The sequence below is a fragment of the Zalophus californianus genome, chromosome 14 (assembly GCF_009762305.2).
Source record: "Zalophus californianus isolate mZalCal1 chromosome 14, mZalCal1.pri.v2, whole genome shotgun sequence".
Taxonomy (NCBI): Eukaryota; Metazoa; Chordata; class Mammalia; order Carnivora; family Otariidae; genus Zalophus; species Zalophus californianus.
Window position 1 is genome coordinate 30640461 of NC_045608.1, and position 24819 is coordinate 30665279.

The window sequence follows — 24819 nt, forward strand, 5'->3', positions numbered from 1 at the left end:
TAATTTACTTTGAAATGCATAAAAAAAGACAAATTGATGGATGGTGAGATATGTGATCAAACAAATATAGCAAAATGTTAACTGTAGAATCTATGTAGTGGTAGGGTATGTGAGGGTTCACCATATAATTCTTCCAACTTCCCAATTATTCTCAATTTTGAAAATGAAATGTGTTGGTGAAACAAAATCTATTGTTCTATAATCCTATTAGCTTTTGGTCTACCAGAGTGAGAAAGAAGTGTGCCAAAGGGACCAAACAGAAGCCAAGAACTCAAACAACTCTCAGAGGACAGACTTCCTGGTAGCCAGAGTGCAGACTGGAGGCAGGCTTTAAGGGCCAGTGGGTGCTGTCTCTAAGCGAGGCTGCTTCCACAGGGTTCAGCACTACCAGGAAACAAGGATTCAGAGAATAAAGTCTATAAATAAAAATGTAGGAAAACAGATATGCTGCTAGAAAACAAACTTTCCATATCCTTTAAAATGCACTCTCTTAAGGGGCACCTGGGTGGCTCAGTCAGTTAAACATCCAACTCTTGATTTTGGCTCAGGTCATGATCTCAGGATCCTGGGATGAAGCTCCGAGCTCAGCGGGGAGTCTGCCTGAGATTCTCTCTCCCGCTCCCTCCCCCAACTCATGCACTCATGCTCTCTCTCTCTCTAAAATAAATAAATAGGGGCGCCTGGGTGGCTCAGTCAGTTAAACGTCTGCTTTTGCCTCAGGTCATGATCTCAGGGTCCTGGGACTGAGCCCCCAGTCAGGCTCCCTGCTCATCAGGGAGTCTACTTCTCCCTCTCCCTCTGTTGCTCCCCCTGCTTGTACTCTCTCTGTCAAATACATAAAATCTTTAAATAAAATAATCTTAAAAAAATGCACTCTTTTCAAAATGATCTATCATCCCTAATTATTAAACTGTGTTCCAGGGGCACCTGGGTGGCTCAGTTGGTTAAACATCTGCCATCTGCTCAGATCATGGTCTCAGGGTTGTGGGATGGAGCCCCATATCAGGCTCCCTGCTCAGAGGGGAGTCTGCTTCTCCCTCTCCCTCTGCCCCTTCCCCCCGTTCATGCTTTCTCTCGTGCGCTAATAATAAAATCTTTTAAAAAATAAAATGTGTTTCAAAGAATGCCTTGCAAACTTGAAAACATCAATAGCTTATTTTGACTTGCGTTATATACTTAAAATAAATTTAGGGACCTCATAAATTGGTATTGGCTTGCCAAAATGAGTAAAGATTGGCAGCATTTTAAAGTGCTTCAGATCTGAAACTCCTACAAATCCCTCCTCATTCAGAGTGAGCTCTTGGTAGTTTTGAAAACCAAAACTGTTTCTAATTTCTCTTCCCAGAGAAACTTCCAAGTAAATTTTATGTATGAAACTAGAAAATGGGAAAAGTTTGTTTCTGAAAACACTCAATGTAAGTATTCTTCCTGTATTTCAAAGTCTAAGGAATCACAAATAACTGCTGAGTAAAAGGTTAAGAAAAAGAATGATTAAATGAAATAAACTCTGACCAATGCTACTAGATCCAAAGATTCAAGAGGAAAAATTACTGCTCTAGAGCAGGTTTTCTTAACCTCGGACTATGGACATCTTGAGCTACATCATTCCTTGGGGTGGGGGCCATCCTGCACCTTGCAGGGAGTTGATGTGCATCCCTGGCTTCCACTCACTAGATGCCAGTAGCACCCTTTGCCCCACCCGCAGTTACAACCAAAAATGTGTCCACATATTGCCAAAAGTCCCCTGGAGGGTAAAACAGCCTCTGATTGAGAACTCCTGCTCTAAGGGACTGGAAAACAGAGGTAGTATGAACACCTAGAGCCTGCATAATAGATAAAAATGGGCTTTGCCGTCAGGTAGTCTGAATTTGAACCCTGGACCACCTACTGCCGTGTAAGATGCACCACCATGGCAAGCACCTCTCTAGTTTTGCTTCCCCATGTGTAGCATGGAGACAGTGGTATGATCTTAGCTGTTTTGAAGATAAAGTGTGATAATCCATGTAGTGGTGATTAAGAGTAGTGCCTGGCATATACTCAGCACACAATAAATGTGTCTTTATTGCAGTCCCACAATGCTTTTTGGTACACAAAGCATAATTTCACTTGTTTCTCAGAACCAAACCAGGAAGATAAGTGAGTAAAGCACGAGCAAGTGGAGACTGATCCAGAGTGAGTGTGAAGAACAGAAGCAGGGCTGCTCCCAGTGCTCTTCCACCACTGTACCAGGTTCCTCATCTCTACAAACATACAGCAGTGCTGGTGGTCCAAGCCTTCTTGTGAGATAAAGGCCATATTCATCTGTACACTTCAGGTCCCCATTCAGGCCACCTCTGAAAGGACAGGTGGAATCTACATAGGCAGGACTCCCACTAGGATCCTCGTTTGTCTTAAGAGGACATCAGCCTGAACTTCTGCTTGGTGACTGTCAAATCAAATGGTCCTGCCCTAAGCCACCAGGGAATTATTAGTTCTCCAGAAATTCTTACTTAAGAATAATCTTAGGGGCGCCTGGGTGGCTCAGTCGGTTAAGCGGCTGCCTTCGGCTCAGGTCATGATCCTGGGGTCCTGGGATCGAGCCCCACGTCTGGCTCCCTGCTCAGCGGAGAGCCTGCTTCTCCCTCTCCCTCTGCCTGCCACTCTGCCTACTTGTGCTCTCTCTGTCAAATAAATAAATAAAATCTTAAAAAAATAATAATAATAATCTTAAACATCTTGGCTAATCAACCTGAAACTAATGGAAATATATTCAGGATAGTCTGAAAGACACAGCCCATCTAGTCCTCTCCACAAACCACTTGATTCTTACTTGAAACCAGATCATCAGGATACGTGGTACTTTGACATTGTGTCCTCGGCTCACGTGGAAGGATGTTCTTCCTAAAGACGACCACTTACATCCTTGTTTTTTAAATTAAGTAAACCCTACCCCCAATGTGGATCTAAAACTCAGAATCCCAAGATCAAGAGTCACGTGCTCTACTGACTGAGCTGGCCAGGCACCTGACCACTTACATCTTTAAACAATTTTACCCTCCACAGCTCATGGGGCCAAGTGAAGAGCTCCACAGATAATGTGTCAAGCTTCAGCATCAAAAAAGGCTAGATTTGCCATAAAGATCTACTGTTTAAAAAAAAAATAACAAAAAACGTTTCAGGGGTGCTTGGGTGGCTCAGTCAGTTAAGCGTCCAACTCTTGATTTCAGCTCAGGTCATGATCTCAGGGTCATGAGATCAAGCCCCACGTTGGGATTCTTTCTCCCTCTCCCTCTGCCCCTCCTCCCATCCTCCCCTCCCTGTTCTCCCTCTCTAACAAACAAACAAAACCCCAACCTTTTAAGCACTGCTAATCTTGTAATTCATTACATTCCTTCTCTAACACTAGAAAATGGACCAACATCTTAGTTCCAGCCCCACAGCCCCAAACCGTGTTTTAAGGTATGTGCTTTTATGGAGTGTGTGCTTGACCAGCTGTCCTTTTTTCCTTTTCTCAATGATTTACCACCGTTATCTCTCACTGCTCTAAATATATCTAAAAAAATGAGTTCAAATCCTTTTTAAAAATTATGATGGGAAGAAACAAAATATAAAAAGCTCTCGTCTTTGTATCCGTAGTTCTGCAACAGAGTCTAGTAAATGGTGTCAATAGGTATTTTGCTGAATTGAAAGAATACAATTTACCTGGAAAGTTAGTATGTTAAACAGTTTGATCTGGTTTTACCAAAAAATGTGTTCCTGTAAAGTTGGGTATGTTTCAAAATTCTCAAGCTGAAACGAACCTTAAAGGCATGAGAAGAAATGGTTTCCTACAGTAATATACTATGGAGACTACTTTTATAACACACTTGTACAAAGTACATTAATGACTCCCTAACTTGTTTGTAAAAGGCAATCACCTATTCTGACTTACAAGTCAGTACACATAATTTACCAATATTAAACTAATAGTTACAAGATGTAAGAAACTCCATGGGAGGAAAAAAGGCAATAAAATCAATCTTACCGTGAACTTAATGCCCGGTTGTGAGCGAATTCCCAGTTGTTTAATTTCAAGTTTAGCCAACATACAAGATAATCGAGTAGGTGCAAATAACACAGATATGTGAATGTCTTCTTTTGGATGCATTCTAATCTCACAGTTACTGGTTAGTCGTTCTTCTGAACCAAAAGTGTGCTGAAGCTAGAATTTAAAAACAATCACTGCATACAACAAAGGAGGAGCCCAAATTAAAACTACCATCAACCCAAAGCTTCAAAGACGAAGACACAACAGTCTGCACATGTAAGTGGTCTAAAAGAACATGAAACAGCACCATGCACTCTACGAACCTGAAAGCAGTCCTGGTCTTGTCCTCTAATGAGCAGTCGCAGATGCTGGGTTGTAGATGTACAATTATTTCGTAAAGCTAGCTTCTGAAGCCTACGAACAATTACACATTGTAAATGTAGTTTTCCTCCGTGGATATTGCTACAACTATAAAACCAAAGCCAATTAAAACTGACTGCAATGTTTAGAGATGGACTGGATCACATATGCCATTTTATTAGCAGCCTAGAAAGGTACCTCCACAGTCCTAGGATTCCACAATTTCTGAAAACATACTCAAAACATATTCACCTTGTCAGAGAAACTCTTTGGTTTAATCATTCTATTATGGCTCCTTGGCCGACCTTGTTATTTATACTATACATATAAGTCTTATCAGTCTTGTAAAACAATCAAATGAAAATCCTGATTAACAAATTCATTAAGTCGCTAAGTCAATGCCATGCTTAGCTTGAATTCCTACCTTTCATGGCAACAAGGAGTCCCAGGTACATTGCTTAGATTTTTCACTCTAAGAGCCTCATTTGCACAAATTGGTCTTTTAAACGTACACCGAATTAACCATACTTTTAAAAAAGTTATAATATGCAAGTACAACAGACTTATTAATAACAGCTGGCTGGTGGTAAAAAACAATCCTTCAATCTTTGAAAACATATGAATCCTATCTTCATTGGAAGGATAGGAAATCATGAGTAAATCTCCATTGTATTCAAATTTTGAATATTGATGGTTACATTATTTAAACTGTGGCCTATGTCTTGTCCAACTTGGGATAAAGGGGAAAGGTTGCTGAGCTTAACCTCAGAATAAAATCTAAGACCTTCCACTATCAGCAGACCCGAGAAAAACATTCACAGGAACACTGGGAAAGATTTACTGAAAAAAGAATTCTTTAAAAGCTTTTATATTTTGTCTATTTTTAAAGAAATGTGGTTATCATTTTTCAAGTAGTAGAGCTATCAATCTGGGGGGGAGTTCAGTTTCTAGTTTTAAAAAGGAACTACACAAAATAAAAAGGGTTAATTTCATTATCATATAGGGTCCACACAAATTAATAAGAAAAAAATACTAAATTCTAAGCAACAAATAGCCAAAGTACATATGCAGACTTATGAGAGAGAAACCAGAATGAGTGAATGAATATAGGGAAAAATGCAGACTTCAAAAATCCAAAAACATCAGAATGAAATACCACTTCATTTGGACCACTTTACCCTTAGAAAATATAATTTTAATTTATTATCATTTCTATCTATAACTGAGGCAAAACCCATTACTCAATGAGAACACTGCCCCCCCACACATTATATATGAATTTTTTCCTCTTTAGTCTAGAAGAGCTTACTTCAAATCTCCATTTTTAAGAAGCACCTTCTTCCACAAAGACAGGCAGAGAATAGGAAGTACCACATTGGAAGGGCACCTAGTAGGCACAAGCATCCCCCACCCTGTTTCTGAGTCCTCTCCCAGCATGCACTGGGTCACAGCCTCTGACTGTTTCGTAGGACATTTCTAATGGACAGAAAATAGGAAGATCTCTTTATAAGCAGAGAGCACACCACTTTATCATAAACTTTGCTGCAACATCCTTACAAAGGAGTAGCACAAGACACCTGGGTGAGAAAAATAATCATTCTTTGCAGGACACTACCATGGAGGTAAGGGGACTACAGATGCACAAGTCCATAATTTAGCTAGGCAGGCACTGCACTGAATACTGTACATACATTAGCATGTGTCCTATGGATCTACTGCTTTCAACAAGCCCACTTTTAGTCATCACGTGGCATAGCATCCAAGGACTAAGGTAGTGTCCTCACATGACTGGCAAGCTCCTCCAGGCTGAGTTAAGACACCTAACCAACTATAAACAGGGGACATGACAGCTCTTCAGGTCAATTCCCTGTGCTGGCATGGGGCTTACACTTACATCTGTTGGATTAGAAGGAGGTCCATGAATCTCTATGAGGAAGGGAAGTCAAGAAGTAAAGAAAGACAGCCTGAAGTCCCTTCACTCAGGAGAGGACCAGGGAAAAAAATGCCACTGACAAGTCCAGAAGTATGCACAAGACAGTGCGTCCATTTTCAACTTAACTAATGTAATTTCTTATTTAAAAAAAAAAAAAGTTCAGCACACATTAATTTTGTTTCAGATGAGCTGTAAGATTTTAGGATGTTATGGCATCTGGAGCAGCTGGATTTTAAGAGCAGCCATTTCTACCATGTTAATCATTTGCTGCAAATTTTATCACAGGGCGGGGAATTCTGTCAGGAACAACACAAGGGTGATGATGACTCTTACTGAGCTCTCCTCTGCCTTTGATTAAAGGAAAGAGCAATAACAGAATAAGCTGTGTATCAACAGAGACACTCAGTAACTGATGCTTGCCAGAGTCTGCACTGTAATAATGACTATGGTTGCCAGGGCATACTGGAAAGTGATTTTCCTCTTCCTTTTACTTAGACATCAATGGCTGATCTGAACAGCTAAGTTATTTCAGCCGCCTTCCAGAGCACAGAACTTCAAGGTCTCAATCGCTATTTGTACATATATTGGAGCAGACCACAAATCAATGTTTCCAGGAAAAATATGGCATATAGACACTGTTCAGGTTCAACTGTATAGAGCTGGAAAAACCTATACAGGAATATGCCTTTGTTCAGCCCTTCCTTTCAATGTGTATTCCATCCTAACTGGCTGCAAAAAGCTTAACTAACAACACAGGAGCTACTAAAGAGGGCACAATACCTCAAACCCCCTGCCATTCAAGATTTTTCAAAGGTCTAGCTGAGCAAATCTTTATTGAGAGCTGCTTAAAGCCCACCATTCTTCTAGGGGCCTAAGCTGTCTCAATCAAGCCACCACATGCTTCAGTACCCAGAAAACGCTGTTAGCTGAGTGTTCACATGTGATGCGTCCTGACTGGACTGAGCAACTCAAAGGGGGAGCATCCTGATAGGAGTATTTACTGTGAAGTTGTTTTACTTTGAGACTCACTATATTGTATGGATTTCTCTTTAAAAGGACGCTGGAAGAAACATCTTTCTTTCTGAAGTCTGTAGCAGGAACAGCTATTCTCTCTCACACAGTAATTGGTTTGTTCTTAACCTTTGAACACTGTGACTTGTTTCAGGATGATGGGGGAAGAGTCAGAACCAAGCACAAGACCCACATCAAGGCAAGGGTACAGGGTCTGCAGGTGAGCCTTTGGGCACTACCTTTATGGTGACCATGTCTCATTTTCCCACAGCAGTCAGCCCCTCAACTGTTTTTATGTTACTGTGTCTTTCTGAAAGCTGCTTTCAGAACAAGACAAGGTACATATGACTACATGGATGGTCAAGCAGATGTATGAACTCTATAAAGTAAGGAGGTTCAATGAGATCCTTTTTACACTGACAAAACTATAATTTTAAAGAAGTACCTATAGTACAGATTCAGCCAGAAGTTTCTTATCGCTCAAGTGCCATAGAAATGTATGGGTAAAACATTTAGGTCAAACTCAAAAATGCAAAATATGAAAGAGGAAACACTAAGGTTTCATAATTACTAGGTTATTAATTAGCATATTTGAGGTTGGTAAAAAAAATTTTAGCTATGTTGCTAAGCTTATGAAGGGAAAAATATTACCATACTATATACTATATGCCAATTTATTAACTCAGAGTTCATATTCAAAATGTATAATCAAAGTACACATAAAAATAAGGTTCGAGATGTAATTCACGTTAAACTATGACAGAACAGATCTGCTCTATTAAAGACTCCTTATACTCTTTAAAGAACAAAGTATTCACCAACTACTCTGTAAACTCCTTAAGCAGAATGCAAGGTGTCTGATTATTGTTTCTTCCCACCTTTCCACAGGGTTTTCCAGAGAAGGAACAAAGAAACTCTTAATTGCCTAAATTTGGTAATCAGCACAGAAAAGAGCCTAAGAAAATCTTAACTTATTTTTTTGGATTGCAGAGGTGAAAATATTAATTAAAAACATCCGAATTCACAATAGGAACATAAGACAGCTTTATTTCAACTCTGAAAACACTAACATGGTCCTAATTAACCACAGCAGAGACTAACACTAGGTGATCACAGCAGAATCTTCACGTTCAAAGGCTGCTACATGCATACCTACCGTGTTCTACCAAGAGGGACACCCCCCCAGGCCAGAAACTGCTTGTTGGACAACATCGATGGAGCAGCTAAGCAGCGAGAGCCAGGCATCAGAGGTTTGTTTCCTGAAGAAACTACTTCACCTTTTAACATCACTTCATACTGAGGTCCAAATGGCTGCACGAATATTTTTAAGATCCTAAGAAAGAAAGCCATCTGAGGTGAGTCTCCAGAATTCAGTTCTACTGGCATCTATTCCCCACAGGCTTCTTTTGACCCAAGAGACGGAACTGGGCACCGAGGATACAACGACATTCCCACCCTTAGAGCTTATATTACAAAGAATACACACAAGGAAAGAGACAGTCACAATACCATCGACATAACGAGAGAGGGGAAGTTCATGGGGCCACAGGAATCTTACCAACTACTATTTATGAGAAGTCTGGGAGGAGTTGAGAAAAGCTTCCTAGATGGAAGAGTTAACCCAGTAAAGTTGCGGGCACGTGTCCCAGGCACAAGGATTCACATCGGTGCAGGCCAGCTCTTGTCCATAAGGTCACAGGAGCGGACTGAGCACACTAAAGCATTCTATAACCCAGGTGGAGGGCAGGCCATGTGTGTCTCAGGACAAAAGGCGTCTAAGCTCTGTTTACCAAGCAAGTTCAAATACTACTGACAACGGTGCTCTGACCACTTATGATTTGCACACCAAAATGTTACAAGCCTGGAGAAGGTGTGGGGGTGGGGGGGTGTGTGGGGAAGCATCTTAAACTTTAACAACAACTGGCAATGGCTTCCTTGGAGGGCGAGGAAAGGTTAATGAGAGACATCAAGATTGATTTTATTATTGCTTTTGTCAGAATATACCTGAAAATAGTAATTTCTTAATTTCTAGTCAGCTGGGTTTAAAGGAGAGTTTTAGTAAACAAAAAGAAGAAAATGTGAGACAAAAAGAGGTTAAACAGAGGTATATTATCTATTAGGTAAGATAAAACATGTACTCTATTATTCAAGCTGTGGACTGAAGCACACTGGCTATTTTGAGGGAAGAGTAAAACTTGTCATTATAAATAATTTTATATTACCTTTCCTCACAGGCTTGGGAGTCCTTTGGAGTAAATGTAACTATAACTTCGTGTTCCTCTCCAGGTTTAAGGAACAGATTCTCTGGATCCACTGAAAAGTGACTTCCTTGATCTGGGATCTAAATATTTATACAATTATAACTAAATGCCAACTTAGGCAAATACGGCTCTTACTCAATTAGTCTCATTTTTCATTTACTCTGATAGGTTATTTTTCCCTTCTGCCTTGTCTGTCACTGCCCCACCTGTCTTATTCTCTTGGAAAGGGTACTTCCTCTTCCATAACAAACTTCATCTCCCATCCCATGACATCCCATGACATCCCTGTCACTAATACCCTCCTGCTCACCCACACATCTCAGAAATAACGTCTGCATATGTGATCACTCTCCTCCAATTCCACCTATCCATAGGATAACACACACATTTTTCAGGAACTAATCTAGAACTTGCTTCTTACATATACAACATCAGAGGTCAAAGTTAAAGTAACCTACCACCTATTTCATACTAGTGTAACCCCCAGCTTTTAAAGCACTCACACAGGTTCTTCTGTTTGATCCCCATGGCACTCTGCCAAGGGAGGCAGCTGAGCAACCTTCAGCATGAGAGGAGATACTCAGAGTCTCACAGCCTGAGAAAATACTACGTCACAGCATTCTGACACAAATTCTTACCTTGATATCTAAGTAAACGTCAATATTCCCCGCATTTTTCAAAGGTAAGTGCTGCTTTGTTGAGGAAGCAATACTGGCAAACAAGTGCATAGTCTAGAGGATGGGGTAACACCGACATTTTAAATAATGTCACAGTTAGAATGAAATCAACCTGCACATACAATCGCGGCGCAGACAAGTTTAGGGTACCTGTAAGTCTTTCGGAGCATGTATCCTAGCTATTCCTGTTCTTGCTTGAAGACCAATACTTTTAATGACCGGGGTAGGGTGTGGGCTATCAACTTCTATATCGACTCTTGCCAAGAACTCTTCTGCTGAATCTAAAATCTCTGCAAAAGTTGATTCTTTTAGTTCAGAGACCAGAGAGTTATTTAATTCTAAATGCCTCAAGTGGTCCAACACTATTCCCTCAGGGGTCACAAGAAATTCTAACCAATTTAAAGAATTCAAAGAGGAATAGAAATGAGTGGAGGGGAAAGGAGAAAAAGAAAGAAAACATCCAACTGGTAGATGTGATAAAATCAGTGAACAGAAAAGATCCCAAAAGGTTTTCAGTGGTACTCGCTGGGGTTACCCAAACATGGGTTTGACCCAAAACAGCATGCATGCTCTCTGCCCCATTTTAAAAACAACACAAAATATTTGACAAATTACTCAAAGTATTCACATTTACTGATGGAGGAAATATGCCTCAACTTTGTGGTTTATTTAGCTACAGAGTAAAGCGATTCCCAAAAAACATACGTATGATACCTGAAGAAGTAATCCGCTTCTTTGGACCATGGAAAAGAACCCAAATTATCAGAAATTCTGGATCCTGTAAAATAAAATAAAATAAAATAAATTTACACTAGCATTAAGATTTAAGTCTTAATGAAAGATAAGTCGTTTGGAAACCTACCTTCCTCTTTAATTCTAAGCAGTCCTTCAATCCCCCAGCTTACCTGCCCATCGTAACTGGCAGGCATCATGTGGTTGACCACAGAAGGAGCTGCCAGCTGAGCAATCACGTCGGCATATGGAGCTGCTTTCAAAGAAGCATGGACGGGTGCCTTGGAAAACGTGAAGCAGCGCCAGGCTATGGCATTCTGTTCAGAAATAGAAGAATCAATTTCAATAAAGCCAATAGTACAATGTTGGTGTGATGTTAAATTTGTTGACAGAATCCTTAACAAAACAATGTACTTCCATAAGAAAAATTAATCAAGAATGATATTAGCAGTGTCTACAATTCCAAATCAACATGCTCTGTAAAGTTTCTTACTGTATGTTAGTACTTACAGCACTAATAACAAGTCTGATTGGCACAGCGGCATGAGTCCTGTTTATCAATTTTAATGGCAGAGCTTTCCAGCCACCGTAAGTCAAGTCGCCAAAATCAAGAACATCTTTCTTTTCTGTTTCTACCTAATTATGAAAGAAAAGACTGATTTCTAAAAAGCAATAAATCAACTAATACCACAGCTTATATTCATATCACTGCTCTTTACAGCCACAGTCAGCATTAAATGTAAATTTACCTAAGTTTCCCTAGATCCTTTACAACTGCTATTTTCTACAAAAATAAATGTTAAATTCTTTTTTTGAGGTAGTCTATGTATCCAAATATAAACTACAGAACAAAGCAATACATTTGTTGTTGCTACTCTGAAAAGACTGTTAGATCTTAAGACAAACTGACAATTTTATAAAATATATAAGCTTCCTTTCAATGAGCTATGAGCTCTATTATTATACAATTTTAACATCAATTCCCGTCAAAATATATGTTGGCATTTTCATATTTAGTCCAAATTTCTTTTTTTTTTTTTTTTTAAAGATTTTATTTATTCATGAGACACAGAGATACAGAGAGAGAAAGCATGAGCAGGGAGAGAGGCAGAGGGAGAAGCAGGCTCCTCACTGAACAGGAGCCCGATATGGGGCTCGATCCCACGACCCTGGGATCATGACCTGAGCCGAAGGCAGACGCTTAACCATCTGAGCCACCCAGACGCCAAAACTGAAAATGTTTAAAATGATATCAAAATAGACATATCAAAAGTGTAAAATGAGTGCCTATCATGACAGATGACTTCTTTGAACACTGGAGAACAACCAAACACAGACCCCTCACACCCACACACGTAGAAATGTTGGATAATATTTAAAATATACATACATTTCTTTAGCCTGGTCAAATATAAAGGGAAATCAAAAACAGACTGGCAAATGGGAGCTGACTTCCATGGTGGTCCATGAAGGTCTGAGATCAACCCACTCCTAAGGTAGCTGAGCTTCAACACCCTCCTGAGAAGAGAATGTAGGACCCTGAGCTTGCTGTGGGCAGGGTGAGGCTGGAATGGAATTTGAACTCCCTGCATCAAGTGCAGAAATTCAAAGAAGTGCCCTTTTTATGAAAAGGGACCTGGAAAAATTCTTTTTACACGTCTGAGGCGGTAACAGGGAAGTTTGTCCAGAGATGGGTGGGTGTTAGAAGATCATCTGTAGGAAAGTAAAACCCCAGGGCTACACCACACTAGGCATGGGAGCTCCAAACTGAAAATCACTGAAACCTTTAGTGCCCTTAGCATTTATACAGAGTACTCTCCATGGACACTCTGAAAAACCAGGACACATGGGATTTCTATAGCAAAGGGCAGCCTCCATTGATGTTAACTCACATTTAAAAAATATAAATTATCAGGGACGTTTGGGTGGCTCAGTCGGTTAAGCGTCTGCCTTTGGCTCAGGTCATGACCCCAGGGTCCTGGGATCAAGTCCCGCATTGGGCTCCCTGCTCAGCAAGCAGCCTGCTTCTCCCTCTGCCTGCAGCTCCCCCTGCTTGTGCTATCTCTGACAACTAAATAAATAAAATCTTTTATTTTTATTTTTTTTTTAAAGATTTTATTTATTTATCCATGACAGAGAGAGAGAGAGAGAGAGAGAGAGGCAGAGGGAGAAGCAAGCTCCCAAGGAGCAGGGAGCCTGATGCGGGACTCGATCCCAGGACCCCGGGATCATGACCTGAGCCGAAGGCAGACGCTTAACGACTGAGCCACCCAGGCGCCCAATAAATAAAATCTTTTAAAAAATAAAAAAATAAATAAAAATAAAAAATTTAAATTATCAATTCAAAAATTAGAAACCATATGAAGAAAGTAATCAGGAAGACCTAGCAAAACAAGCAGAAGAAATCAGCACCTGAAGAACTAGAATAATCTGGATTAACTATAAAATAAGTACATTTTAGGGACGCTTGGGTGGCTCAGTCGGTTAAGCGTCTGCCTTAGGCTCAGGTCATGATCCCAGGATCCTGGGATCAAGCCCCATAATGGGCTCCTGGCTCAGCGAGGAGCCTGCTTCTCCCTCTCCCTCTGCCTCTCTCCCTGCTCATGCTCTCTCTCTCTGTGTCTCAGATGAATAAATAAAATCTTTAAAAAAAAAAAAAGTACATTTTAAATACAGATAATAGAGTCCGTGAAAAAGATAAAAATAGAAGATTCAAGAAACAATGGTGAGCCAAAAAAAAAAAAAGTACAAATAGCTTGATCAATCTGTTAAAGAAAGTTCAATGTTGGGGTTTTAAAATCATCTGGGACTAAAGTATTAGTCAAAGATATTACAGAAGGTAAAGATCAACACTATGACTGCAGCTTTTTGAGTTGTTTGGGCTAGAACAGAGCCCTTGACTAATTTTATACCCGAGTAACCAGTTTGAATAAAATGGGAAATAGAAATGTGTACTTCCAAACTAATACAAAAGAAGGATGAAAGAGAATTGTTACTTTATTTTTTTAATTTCTTTTTTTTTTTTTAAGATTTTATTTATTTATTTGACAGAGAGAGACACAGCGAGAGAGGGAACACAAGCAGGGGGAGTGGGAGAGGGAGAAGCAGACTTCCTGTGGAGCAGGGAGCCCGATGCGGGGCTCAATCCCAGGACCCTGGGATCGTGACCTGAGCTGAAGGCAGCTGCTTAACAACTGAGCCACCCAGGCATCCCAAGAATTGTTACTTTAAAAAGGAACGATTTCACTTAAAAGATAAAATGATCTTGAGTCTAAACGCACATAACAATAGAGCTCAGAATACCCAAGGCAAAAATCAATAGAAGAATTATAAGGAGAGAGACAAATCGACAAACACCTCTCTCAGAGGCCAAAACACTAAGCACACAGAAAGAGTAGTAATGATACAGAAGACTGACTGGAACCACATAGTAATAAATTAGAGTTAAAGGATACGTGAAATAATTCTGCACTCAAGAGAAAGAAGAGCCATTCTTTTCAAGCACACAAGAAACATTAACATAAATCGAATACATACTACACTATGGAATCTCTCACTCCTTCTCCCCCTCCCCAACCCATATTCTGAATCCAACGTGGGGGGTGCAATGCGGAGAGGCAGCTGAAACATTTCCAACACGTTTGGAAATAATAAATGTACTTTAAGGGTACCTGGGTGGCTCAGTCAGTTAAGCATCCAACTCTTGGTTTGGGCTCAGGTTATGATCTCTGGGTCGTGAGATGAAGCCCCACATCAGGCTCCGCACTCAGCAGAGTCTACACCTGAGATTCTCTCCCTCTCCCTTCCCCCTCCCCCAACTCGTGCATGTGCTCTTTCTCTCTCTAAAAATAAAAATAAATAAAACCTCAAAAAAAAATCCCAAAGAAACTATAAATATACTTTAAAATGCATAACCATCCAATTTCCCCAAGAAACGACCCAAAGTTTCCCCTGGCCAGACTTAATACATAAACTTTTAACAATATGGATGAAATAGCTGACTATATTCACTGGTCTCAGTACACATATATGTAGTATGTAATACAAGATTTCGAAAACCATATACATTTAGAAATATTGCTATTTCCACTTTCTATTTGAATCAACAGTTCAACAACTATTACTTGAGCCCCTACTATGTGCCAAGCACTATTCTGGAAGTGAACAAGAGACACCCACCCTGCCCCGCCAAACAGCTTACACGCTAGTGTAATGTGACGTGGTCACTGAATACTCATTCGTGTAACATAGGGCAGCTGTTCTTATTTTCCCTATATACATATACACAAGATTTCCCCTACCTAACCACTTACTGTATTGTTTCTTAAAGTGATATTTGAAAGGCTAATATGGGGCACCTGGCTGGCTCAGTTGGTGGAGCATGCAACTCTTGAACTCAGGGGTTGTGAGTCTGAGCCCCACACTGGGTATAGAGATTACTTAAATAAATAAATCTTTAAAAAAAAATAAAGAATTAAAAAATTTAAAAAGGCTAATATATAACATCCAAGGTTTACATACAGCACCAGGGATAAACACTGATCTAGTTATACTTCTTAGTTTCCTTTAAAATAAACAACCCAATATGTCTAGTGACTTCAGAACATCTCAAACTAACACCTACATCTAGCAAGTTTACCTGTGTTTCTGTAAAATAATAGAAATAATTTTAAATTCTAAAACACAAAGATATGAAGAATCAATGGTTAGCTTGAAAGTAACTCTGTGGCATATTTAACCACATATTCATTTTTCTCAAGTATTACTTCTAAGGTTAAACAGCCTTCATTCAAATGCCAGTCATGACAAAGACCTGCTTAAAGTAGTTACCTCAATCACAGGGGTCTCAGCAACAGCCGTGAGAATGACTCGGCTTGCCAAGGCTTCTGCCTGTGCTATGGTCTCAGCATCCGCTGAAAATGGCCAAGAAGCAACACTGAATATACATCTGAAAATCCCAGGATCGGATGGTATGAAAAGTACTTTTATCTCTTCTGTGGCATGAGGTCTTATGATGACTTTATTCTTGAAGACTAAACAAGGATATACTGAAAGATCCACCTTTAAAAAAAAAAAGAAAAAGAAAAGCCACACATTTCGTTAAGAAATGGCTTCACAGGAAAATCAAGAATTAGGATCAACTAGTTTAAGATCCCTTTCTTCCTAAACTATTAAATCCAAAAATTTATTGCTCTTCCAAAATATCCAAGTCTTATAACTCATTATCTATAAAGTACAATTAGCCAAAATTATGAAGACTTACAAAGCTAAGTTGAATATGTGTTTCTGGTCTGTTTTAAAGTAAACACAAGGGGCGACCGGGTGGCTCAGTCGTTAGGCGTCTGCCTTCGGCTCAGGTCATGATCCCAGGGTCCTGGGATCGAGCCCCACATCGGGCTCCCTGCTCCGCAGGAAGCCTGCTTCTCCCTCTCCCACTCCCCCTGCTTATGTTCCCTCTCTCACTGTGTCTCTCTCTGTCAAACAAATAAGTAAAATCTTTAAAAAAAAAAAAAAAAGTAAACACAGCTATCTACTCTCTCACTTCCACTGAAAGAGCCCCTGGAAACAGCAGTACTCTGGCACCCCACACGTCATCCAGGACAGGTTTTTGCGGCTGTATAATCAGGGGGATTAGACTGACCTCCAAGTTCCTAGTCAGGCCTCCAAGTGCATGATTATGACTCACTTCAAACCCTCCCTCCTCACTGTACACAAGGGAATTCTTTTCTACTCCCATGTCCAGAGGCAACACTAGTTCCTAAACGCCCCTAAAAGGGCCTCCAAGCTCACCTCTCACCCTTAACGCTTTCCTCCAATCACATACTTTCCATCTAACCTCAGAATCAGAGAGGAAAGGCTAGGAAAAGGGAAGAGGGAGAGCAGACACAATCTTACTTTCCCAGGTAAATAAGGGTTATTACCAGGAGGTAAGAGGGAAAGTAAACTCATCCACCAACGCTCGTCACAAGCAGCAGTGGTAAAACCAGAACATTCCAAGACAGGAGTTGCTGACCGTACTTCCCACCCTCCCTGCTCACTCATGTCCACATAGGTCATTGTAATCATGAAAGGAGATTTAGAATAGTGTACTTTAGCACCGCTACCTGATCATGTGAGAGACCCTTGCTGTAAGAGTTAATGTTAAAATTGTATTTCTAGATATTTAAAAAGATCATGTAAGAATGTGATCACATAAATTAGTCAAAAAGACTCCACATACTGAATGAAGGTATAGGTCCCAAGAGTAACTTTTCTGATAAATGACAGTAACTTATATTCAATCACATTTAACAAAACCAACAAATAGAGGAAATTGGAGCTTTCAGTACACTGGATGGACTACAACAAAAGGGGGGGGGGGCTAAGAGAAAGATACAATGTCATTTTCTCACGTACCATCGCAATGATCCTGTGGGAAGACTGGGGGGACAGACTCCCCTGTACAAAAGGAAGGACTAGAGAGAGATCCAGCATTAGTCACAATGCAATTTCTAAGCCAAAGGAGAAAGACACAGAAAGCTTACCTTTTCACCATTAATACTAACGGTGAGAACCCCAATGCTGACCTGTAGCCAGCGGTCAGTTGGATTAAGTACACTGAGGAAGGTCTGTGAAGCAATGCCAACACAGCAAGCATGAGGAAACTTCAATTCCTCAGGTACTCTTACCTTCCCTGGTAAAGATAAAGCATGGTCAAATGCAAGTTATATCAAACACCTGATTAAAAGCGCAACTGGGTAAATGGCAATTTTTATAGAAGACTACCTGTTGACACCCAAGAGCTATGGTATGAAGTGCCCTGGGTCTTAAGGAGTCCTTGACATTGTATAAGCCTCAGCACAGGCCAACAATGTTTTTCTGTTGTATCCAGCCCAGGAAGAACACATGCAATTGATCAAATCCACAATCTGCAGCTAATCGATTCTTCGATGTTACTGCCTGTTAGTAATCTCTTCCCTTTTTTCTACCACAAATATAAGCCACTACCTAACCGAATAAGAAACTTAGAGAGGGCTCTAACTTTCAAGGTTTGCACATCTACCCAGAATTTTAATAAGGCTGATCTTTTCGCCATCCTTATGCAGTAACTTTGGAATTTCCTTGAGAAGAAAAAGAGGGTAGAGAAGAAGACAGCATGCCAGTGGTCATGTGCACTGTGTCAGGGAAAGCACAGCACCCAGCTCTGCTTAGAGTGGCCGTCTCTAGCAAAAGAATCCGGGGGCAGTTCAGCCACTGCAAACAAGGGTGGAAGGGTGCTGTCTCTCACAACTGTTATCCCCCAAGAGACTTCAAAAAATGGAAGGAGACTCCTCCAGGGAGCCAATTCTAAACCGGGCGGTTCCTAGTTGATAGAATAATAGAAATCTAAGTGCAGAGTACAGGAGAGACAGGAAGACAAAGGCGTCGGGGAGTTTCACCTGCATACTTAGGTTTGTGTTTTTCTAAGGCCATGCCAGGGACCCTTGCACAGCAATATATTATGGTCTGTGTTCTCAATTTAGGACAAAGAACAAAATTAAGAATAAAATTCACACCAACCAGTATCTCCTTGAAACAAACTCGTTTTGTGTCTCGCTTGAGAAAACTCAATGTTTAAATAATAGCAAGCAACAATAAGCAATAACAGAGAAAAAGCATCTTACCAAATCCTGGTAGCATTCCTGAATCCCATGGTTCAATTCCACAATTTGTACCAACAGACTGCACAGGGAAAGGTTTTGCTGTACTTAGAAGATTCTGATTTAAGGCATTAGAATATGGGTTATAAAGGGAAGAGGGGCCCATCAATCCAGAGCCGGTATTTTGTCCTAGACAAATTCCCATGGCCACAGAGTTGTGAACGTGCTCTCCTGCGACAGCAGGATATGGACAGCTTCCCGAGAGTCCACAGACAGTGGCGCTGCCAGCATGGCACTGAGGCAAAGCAACATTTCCAGCCGAAGGTAGTGTTCCCAAATACTGCTGGGCAAAGGGGGCTGTGGTAAAAGAATGTTGAGTCCAGAGTGCAGGAACTACGGTGGGCATGTTCTGCATCACAGGAGCAGAGCCACAAGACACAGTGCTGGGAAGAGGGGCGCCCTGGTTTTCCGGGGCCATCCGCTGAGGAATCTGGCCACTTACTGCACTGTCAGTAGTTAACGTAGCTTCAGAGGCTACTCTTTCACCTTTGTTCACAGACGCCTGGTGTGATCCAGGCCGGTGTGGCATCGCTGACACAACTGGGCGGGTGATGCCTGACTTGCTCAGTAGAGCCAGGCTGATCTGGTCCAATTCACTGGGGTGAGAGGTCAACCCTACTGCACCGGTTTCTGATAGGTCTCCACTCCTGGAGGAAAGATCTTTATTCAACCTAAAGTAAGGTTTTACACCTTCAGGTATGCTACTCAGAGAAGTCATTTCAGTCACATTGTCTGTATCTGAGTTTTTCTGATTATAGGATCGTGCTACTTTACTTCTACTTTGAAATGGACCTTTTTCTCTCAGTTTTTCCACAACCTGTTCCTCTGATGGAATTGGACTGGCTTGAGTAATTGTGGTGCTCAATTCACTGGTGACATCACTCTGTGTGTGACAAAAAATGTTAAATAATCCACAAACTATTATAATTCAAACCATGCTGATATAATCTCAAATAAAGAAGAGACCTACAAATTAACTCTCTGAACAAAAGGCCAACTTACTACAGCTGTGAAATGAAAGATTATAAGTTAGAAAGTGTTAAGTTACTGCTTCACAGAAATTATGAGGAGATTAGAGAGGAGCTATATACCAATTACATCTCTGACAAATTTACATAGACAAAGGACCAGCGACAAGTACTTTCGTTCAAATTTAAGGGACTGTTTTCCTGGAAGCTGTACAATAAAAATCTAAATAAATTAATAACACAGGCATGGGGGCTGAGCAAGCTTTCAAATGAAATTGACACAAGGTCAGGAAGAATCAACACAGCTAATAGGCTTTCCCATGCCGGTTGTTTGTTTATACTGCTGTTAGGCTTGAAGATGCTAATTTCTATGAGCACTAAGTCTTTTCCAATGTCTAAGATTATGTGGTTCTGTTTTCTTAGGTAAGAAGTAACAGCCCAGTCAATGTTCATATACTCATTTCATTATAAGGCATCACCTTAGGAGTGATGTCTACAGCTCTGCAGGGTGGACCAGATGGAATTTACATATAAGTTAAGATGCACTTAAACTGACTATTCTCTACACTTGGTTTGAAAATTTCTCTTAGACCAAATAGAAATAGACATTAATAAACAAAGACCAGGTTATTTACCAGACATCAACCAATCAATCCACAAAAATAAATAACAGCCAGTATGTATTCAGTGGTAACTTCTCGGTGCCAAGCCCTGTTCTCATGTCACTGTCCCTCCTTAGAGATGAAGAAACAAGCTTGCGGAAGTTACAGTCTATCTCAGAAAATAGCAGAGGATAGCCCATCTAACTCTACAACTCAGCCTGTAACCACTAGCTAAGAACAAAGAGACCCAACACTTACCAGCATCATCAAAAAGATGGCTTTTAATGATTTGTCCAACATGACACCATATATATAGTAACTTTAGTGGATATATTTAGTAAGGGCTTGGTGGAGGAGGACTATATTGAACACAACAGTCATATTCAGCTCATTAAAAAACCAAATACTGTCATATTCACAAAACACACACAAGTCTAGCTTCTCCCACATAAATCTCTCGGATCTACCTGCTTCTCTCCCACCCCCACTGCCACTACCTTAATCCAAGCCCAAACCATCTCTTGCCTGAGTACAGCAGCCTTATGTCAAATTCTCCTGGTTTTAATCTTGCCCCTGCTCAGTGCCTCCTCCACACTGCTAGTGCCACAAGCTTTTAAAACATCAACAAAGGGGGGTGGCCTGGGTGGCTCAGTCGTTAAGCGTCTGCCTTCGGCTCAGGTCATGATCCCAGGGTCCTGGGATCGAGTCCCATATCAGGCTCCCTGCTCGGCAGGAAGCCTGCTTCTCCCTCTTCCACTCCCCCTGCTTGTGTTCCTGCTCTCGTGCTCTCTGTCAAATAAATAAATAAAATCTTAAAAAAAAAAAATCAACAAAGGGGCACCTGGGTGGCTCAGTGGGTTAAGCATCTGCCTTTGGCTCAGGTCCTGTCCCAGGGTTTCTAGGACAGAGCCCTGTGTCAGGCCCCCTGCTGAGTGGGAAGCCTGCTTCTCCCCTCCCTTTGTCCTGCCCCCCACCCCGGCTTGTGCGCTCACTTCTCTCTCAAATAAATAAATAAAATTCTTAAGAAAATAAAAATAAAAAAATAAAACATCAACATAGATCATGTCAGTGTCCTGCTTATGAGCCTCTGAACTCCCAAATTTTACATCCAAGACTCTTCATGGTTTGGCCTCTCCTCCTTTCCCCATGTACAATTCACTGTAGCCATGCCAAACTTCAGGGGTCCTTCAAACGCACTGTGCATTTTACAACTCCATATCTACCCTCATTTGTTAGTTTGCTTCCTCCCTGCCAACTAGTCTTACAAAATATGGCTTCGGTATATTATTTATCCCTCCCAATAACCTTTGTTGAACCATCATTAAGTCCAGTCAGATTTGTAGTTAACTACCTCTGAATCCCACAGCATAGGTGGATCACCTCATTCCAATGTGCCTGGCAAGTGTCCTCCACCAGACTGAAAGATTAAAATAGTTGTACTTCTACTGACTACTCAGCAAGAGTAGCTATTTGATCAAAACACGCACACGCGTACATGCACACATACACACATTTTAAAGTTAAAACAGCAACAGAAATTACACAGGCCTAAACTTCAGTCTGACTCCTACAACCATTGACTTTAAAGCCATAAACCTTACTAAAGAAATAACAGAAATGCCGCCCACCTTGCAGCCCTCAAGGCCATGATCTGAGGCCGTAGTAGGACAGGAGCTCTCTTGTTCAGACACGTAAGTCAACCTACTCACACTAGCTTGTGGACACACCAACTGAGACGACTCACTCTCACAGGGGGGCTTCTGATGAGCTGCTGAACCAAAAGACTCTAAAGCACACCTGAAAGGGAGAACATCTTGTGATTAGTTTTCCATTCCTTTATCTAACATTATCTACACTAACAAAAAGCCATCTGTAGTCTATAGTCTCTGCTCTAGCTGCCATATATGGTAACTCAACCATGGACTTTTAATCTAAAATTGTAAATCATATTCCCATTGAATGAAGTACCTGGTAAACTACTGTAAAAGAAAAAGACTGTGGCATTTTCATTAACAAATTTCATATATAGTCGCCTAACAAAGTGAGCTATTCATTTGATAAACATTTATCGACTACCTGATATAAAGCAATGAACCAAGCATTCAAAAGTTCCTGCCCTCAAAGAGCACAGATGAAAAAAAAGAATCATGTACGTAAGTTCAAAGAAATGGGATCAGTCATACACTGCTGAGTGGAATATGAAGTGGGACGACTTTTGACTGAGCGATTAAGCAATGCATACCAAAGCACTTTGACTCAAACATTCTACATCTGGGAATTAATCCTAAGGAAAAAAAAAAAATCAATGCTAATTATAAAGACTCTACCAAAAGGATATATCTTAAACACATAAGAGAAATTAGGCTATGGAAATTATGGCACAAACATACAATAAAACACTACTCAGGTACTTTAAATCATACTATTAAGTACTATCCTTTGACTCAGAAAAATGTTCATGACATTAAAAAAAAAAGATGAGAAAGCAATAAATATAGTAAGATTCCACATCTATCTAAAACACACGCCACGTTTTTAGCCAATACCCATCCCAGGGCCAGCCCAGCCCGACACAAGGAGAGAAAACAGGAAGCACCACCCAAAGAGAATGGCAAAGTCATACGGGACAGGAACAGCTGCTGCCCTACTGAATGCACACTGTGCCATTTCGTTTCAGTTCAGCTCTTATTTGACTGAATTTTACCCCATCCCTTTTTTTTTTGCACAAAGTTCTGAATACTAAGCTGGGTAACAAACACAGAGAAAATCCCATTTTGAATTTTGGATTTTTAAAAAGCCCCAAATCAAGACAGTGGTATTGACAAAAAACTAGTTAGTGACTTTCTAACCAATGTAGACAGAATATTAACCAAATTGCTTCAGGCCTATTTTAGCTTCTGCATGACACGCACCCACATGGGTTCCTATATGCATGCACACGCACACATATACACAGAGACACCATAATACAACATGAAAAAAGTTCTGGGTTACCGGGGTGATGTGCTGTATTAGTCTAGTTCCTTTTTTTTTTTAAACGATATTTATTTATTTGAGAGAGAGAGAGAGAGCGAACAAGTGAGAGCACGAGAGAGAGCAAAAGCAGAGAGGAGGGGCAGAGCGAGAGGGAGAAGCAGACTCCCTGCTGAGCAGGGAGCCTGATGTGGAGCTCCATCCCAGGACCCTGAGATCATGATGAGATCATGACCTGAGCCGATGGCAGATACTTAACTGACTAAGCCACCCAGGCATCCCTAGTCTAGTTCCTTTGATTGAAAGGAACAAACGCATTTTGGGTGTATTACCTCAAATAATGAGACGTGAACTCTAAGAACACCTGGAAATAGGAGTGCCTAAGTGGCTCAGTCAGCCTAAGTGTCCCAACTCTTCATTTAGGCTAAGGTCAGGATCTCAGGGTTGTGAGATAGAGCCCCATGCTGGGCTGTGTGCTGGGTGTGGAGCCTGCTTAAGATTCTTTCCCTCTCCCTCTGCCCCTCCCCGCTAAAAAAAAATGAACACGTGGAAATAAAGAAATTTTAGTTGAGATGTCAAACTTCAAAGGAATCCCAAAACTGCCAAGATGCCAGCCACACAGAGATACAAAGGCGGTTCTGGGACTAGAAGGTCTAAATCAGCTCTATGGACCTGCTGGAAACGAGCTAGAAGACTAGCTAAGAGGAATGCTAGTGAGCAGCAAAACTTATCAGATAAAGTACACTCACCAAAAAAATGTTGCCACTGAAAAGATGAAAATTCTGGCCAAGAGTATACCGTAAATATGAAAAAAAAAACACAAAAAAACCCCAAAACTTAGGGGTACCTGGGCGGCTCAGCCGGTTAAGCATCTGCCTTCAGCTCAGGTCATGATCCCAAGGTCCTGGGATTGAGCCCCACATCAGGCTCCCTGCTCAGTGGGGAGTCTGCTTCTCCCTCCCCATCTGCCCCACCCCTGACTCATGCATTCATGCTCTCTCTAAGTCTTAAAAAAAAACAAACAATGCAATACAAATTGGTAGAAACCAGAGAAAAAGAATAAAAATACCACACTCAAAAAAAATCACCCTCATTTTACCATAATAAAAAAGTACAAGGAGAACTTCAATAAAAATAAATGAACATAAAATCAAAGTCCATGTTGTCAGCAATAAAAAGCCTAATTGATGCTACAGAAAATCAGTGATGCAGAGGATAAACACCTGAGCCACTACCCCACAATACAGAGTAAATGTAAAAAGAAGTGAAAATTAGGGAAAAGAAAACAGTCATAAATGACCAGAGAAGGGAGTGTCAACTAATGGAAAACCAGGCTTTTCAAAAGGAAAGAGAACCAATGGAACACAGTCAACAATCAAAGGTAACAGAAAACAAAACTTCCTCGGTTGAAGAAATAACTGTGTATACAGACTTTATCATAACCCAGGAAATCCAACTAAGAAACTGACACAGGCATTTGAAGTTGACGAGGGAAAAAGGAGAGAAAGCTGTAGTAGGAACCTAAAACAGAGCTGGAAATGAGGCTTAGATGAAAATGCATATTGTGCAACAGGAAAATAGACACATAGCACGACCACAGTCACACAATGGAGTGCT

At 40.8% G+C, this 24819-nt stretch overlaps 1 protein-coding gene across 11 annotated transcripts in view; it reads right to left on the bottom strand.

The window, feature by feature from the left end:
- The window catches only part of LOC113912299 (nucleoporin SEH1), a 175844-nt gene that overhangs the window by 40829 nt on the left and 110196 nt on the right, over positions 1–24819 (bottom strand). For 9 of the 11 annotated variants that reach the window (XR_003516796.2, XM_027575271.2, XM_027575270.2 and 6 more), the window contains 13 exons: positions 21858–22026; positions 18624–19542; positions 17505–17653; positions 15811–16041; positions 11491–11616; positions 11154–11297; positions 10963–11026; positions 10399–10538; positions 10210–10302; positions 9533–9651; positions 8467–8643; positions 4330–4420; positions 4004–4180 (listed from right to left, as the gene is read on the bottom strand). Coding sequence is in view for 10 of the 11 variants with exons in the window: in XM_027575271.2 (XP_027431072.2) it covers positions 4004–4180; positions 4330–4420; positions 8467–8643; positions 9533–9651; positions 10210–10302; positions 10399–10538; positions 10963–11026; positions 11154–11297; positions 11491–11616; positions 15811–16041; positions 17505–17653; positions 18624–19542; positions 21858–22026 (2599 nt within the window). In the remaining variant the exon portion in view is untranslated. Of the gene's footprint in view, positions 1–4003; positions 4181–4329; positions 4421–8466; positions 8644–9532; positions 9652–10209; positions 10303–10398; positions 10539–10962; positions 11027–11153; positions 11298–11490; positions 11617–15810; positions 16042–17504; positions 17654–18623; positions 19543–21857; positions 22027–22479; positions 22514–24819 lie in introns of those variants that run through there. The other 2 variants (XM_027575276.2, XM_027575277.2) reach the window with 2 other exon arrangements.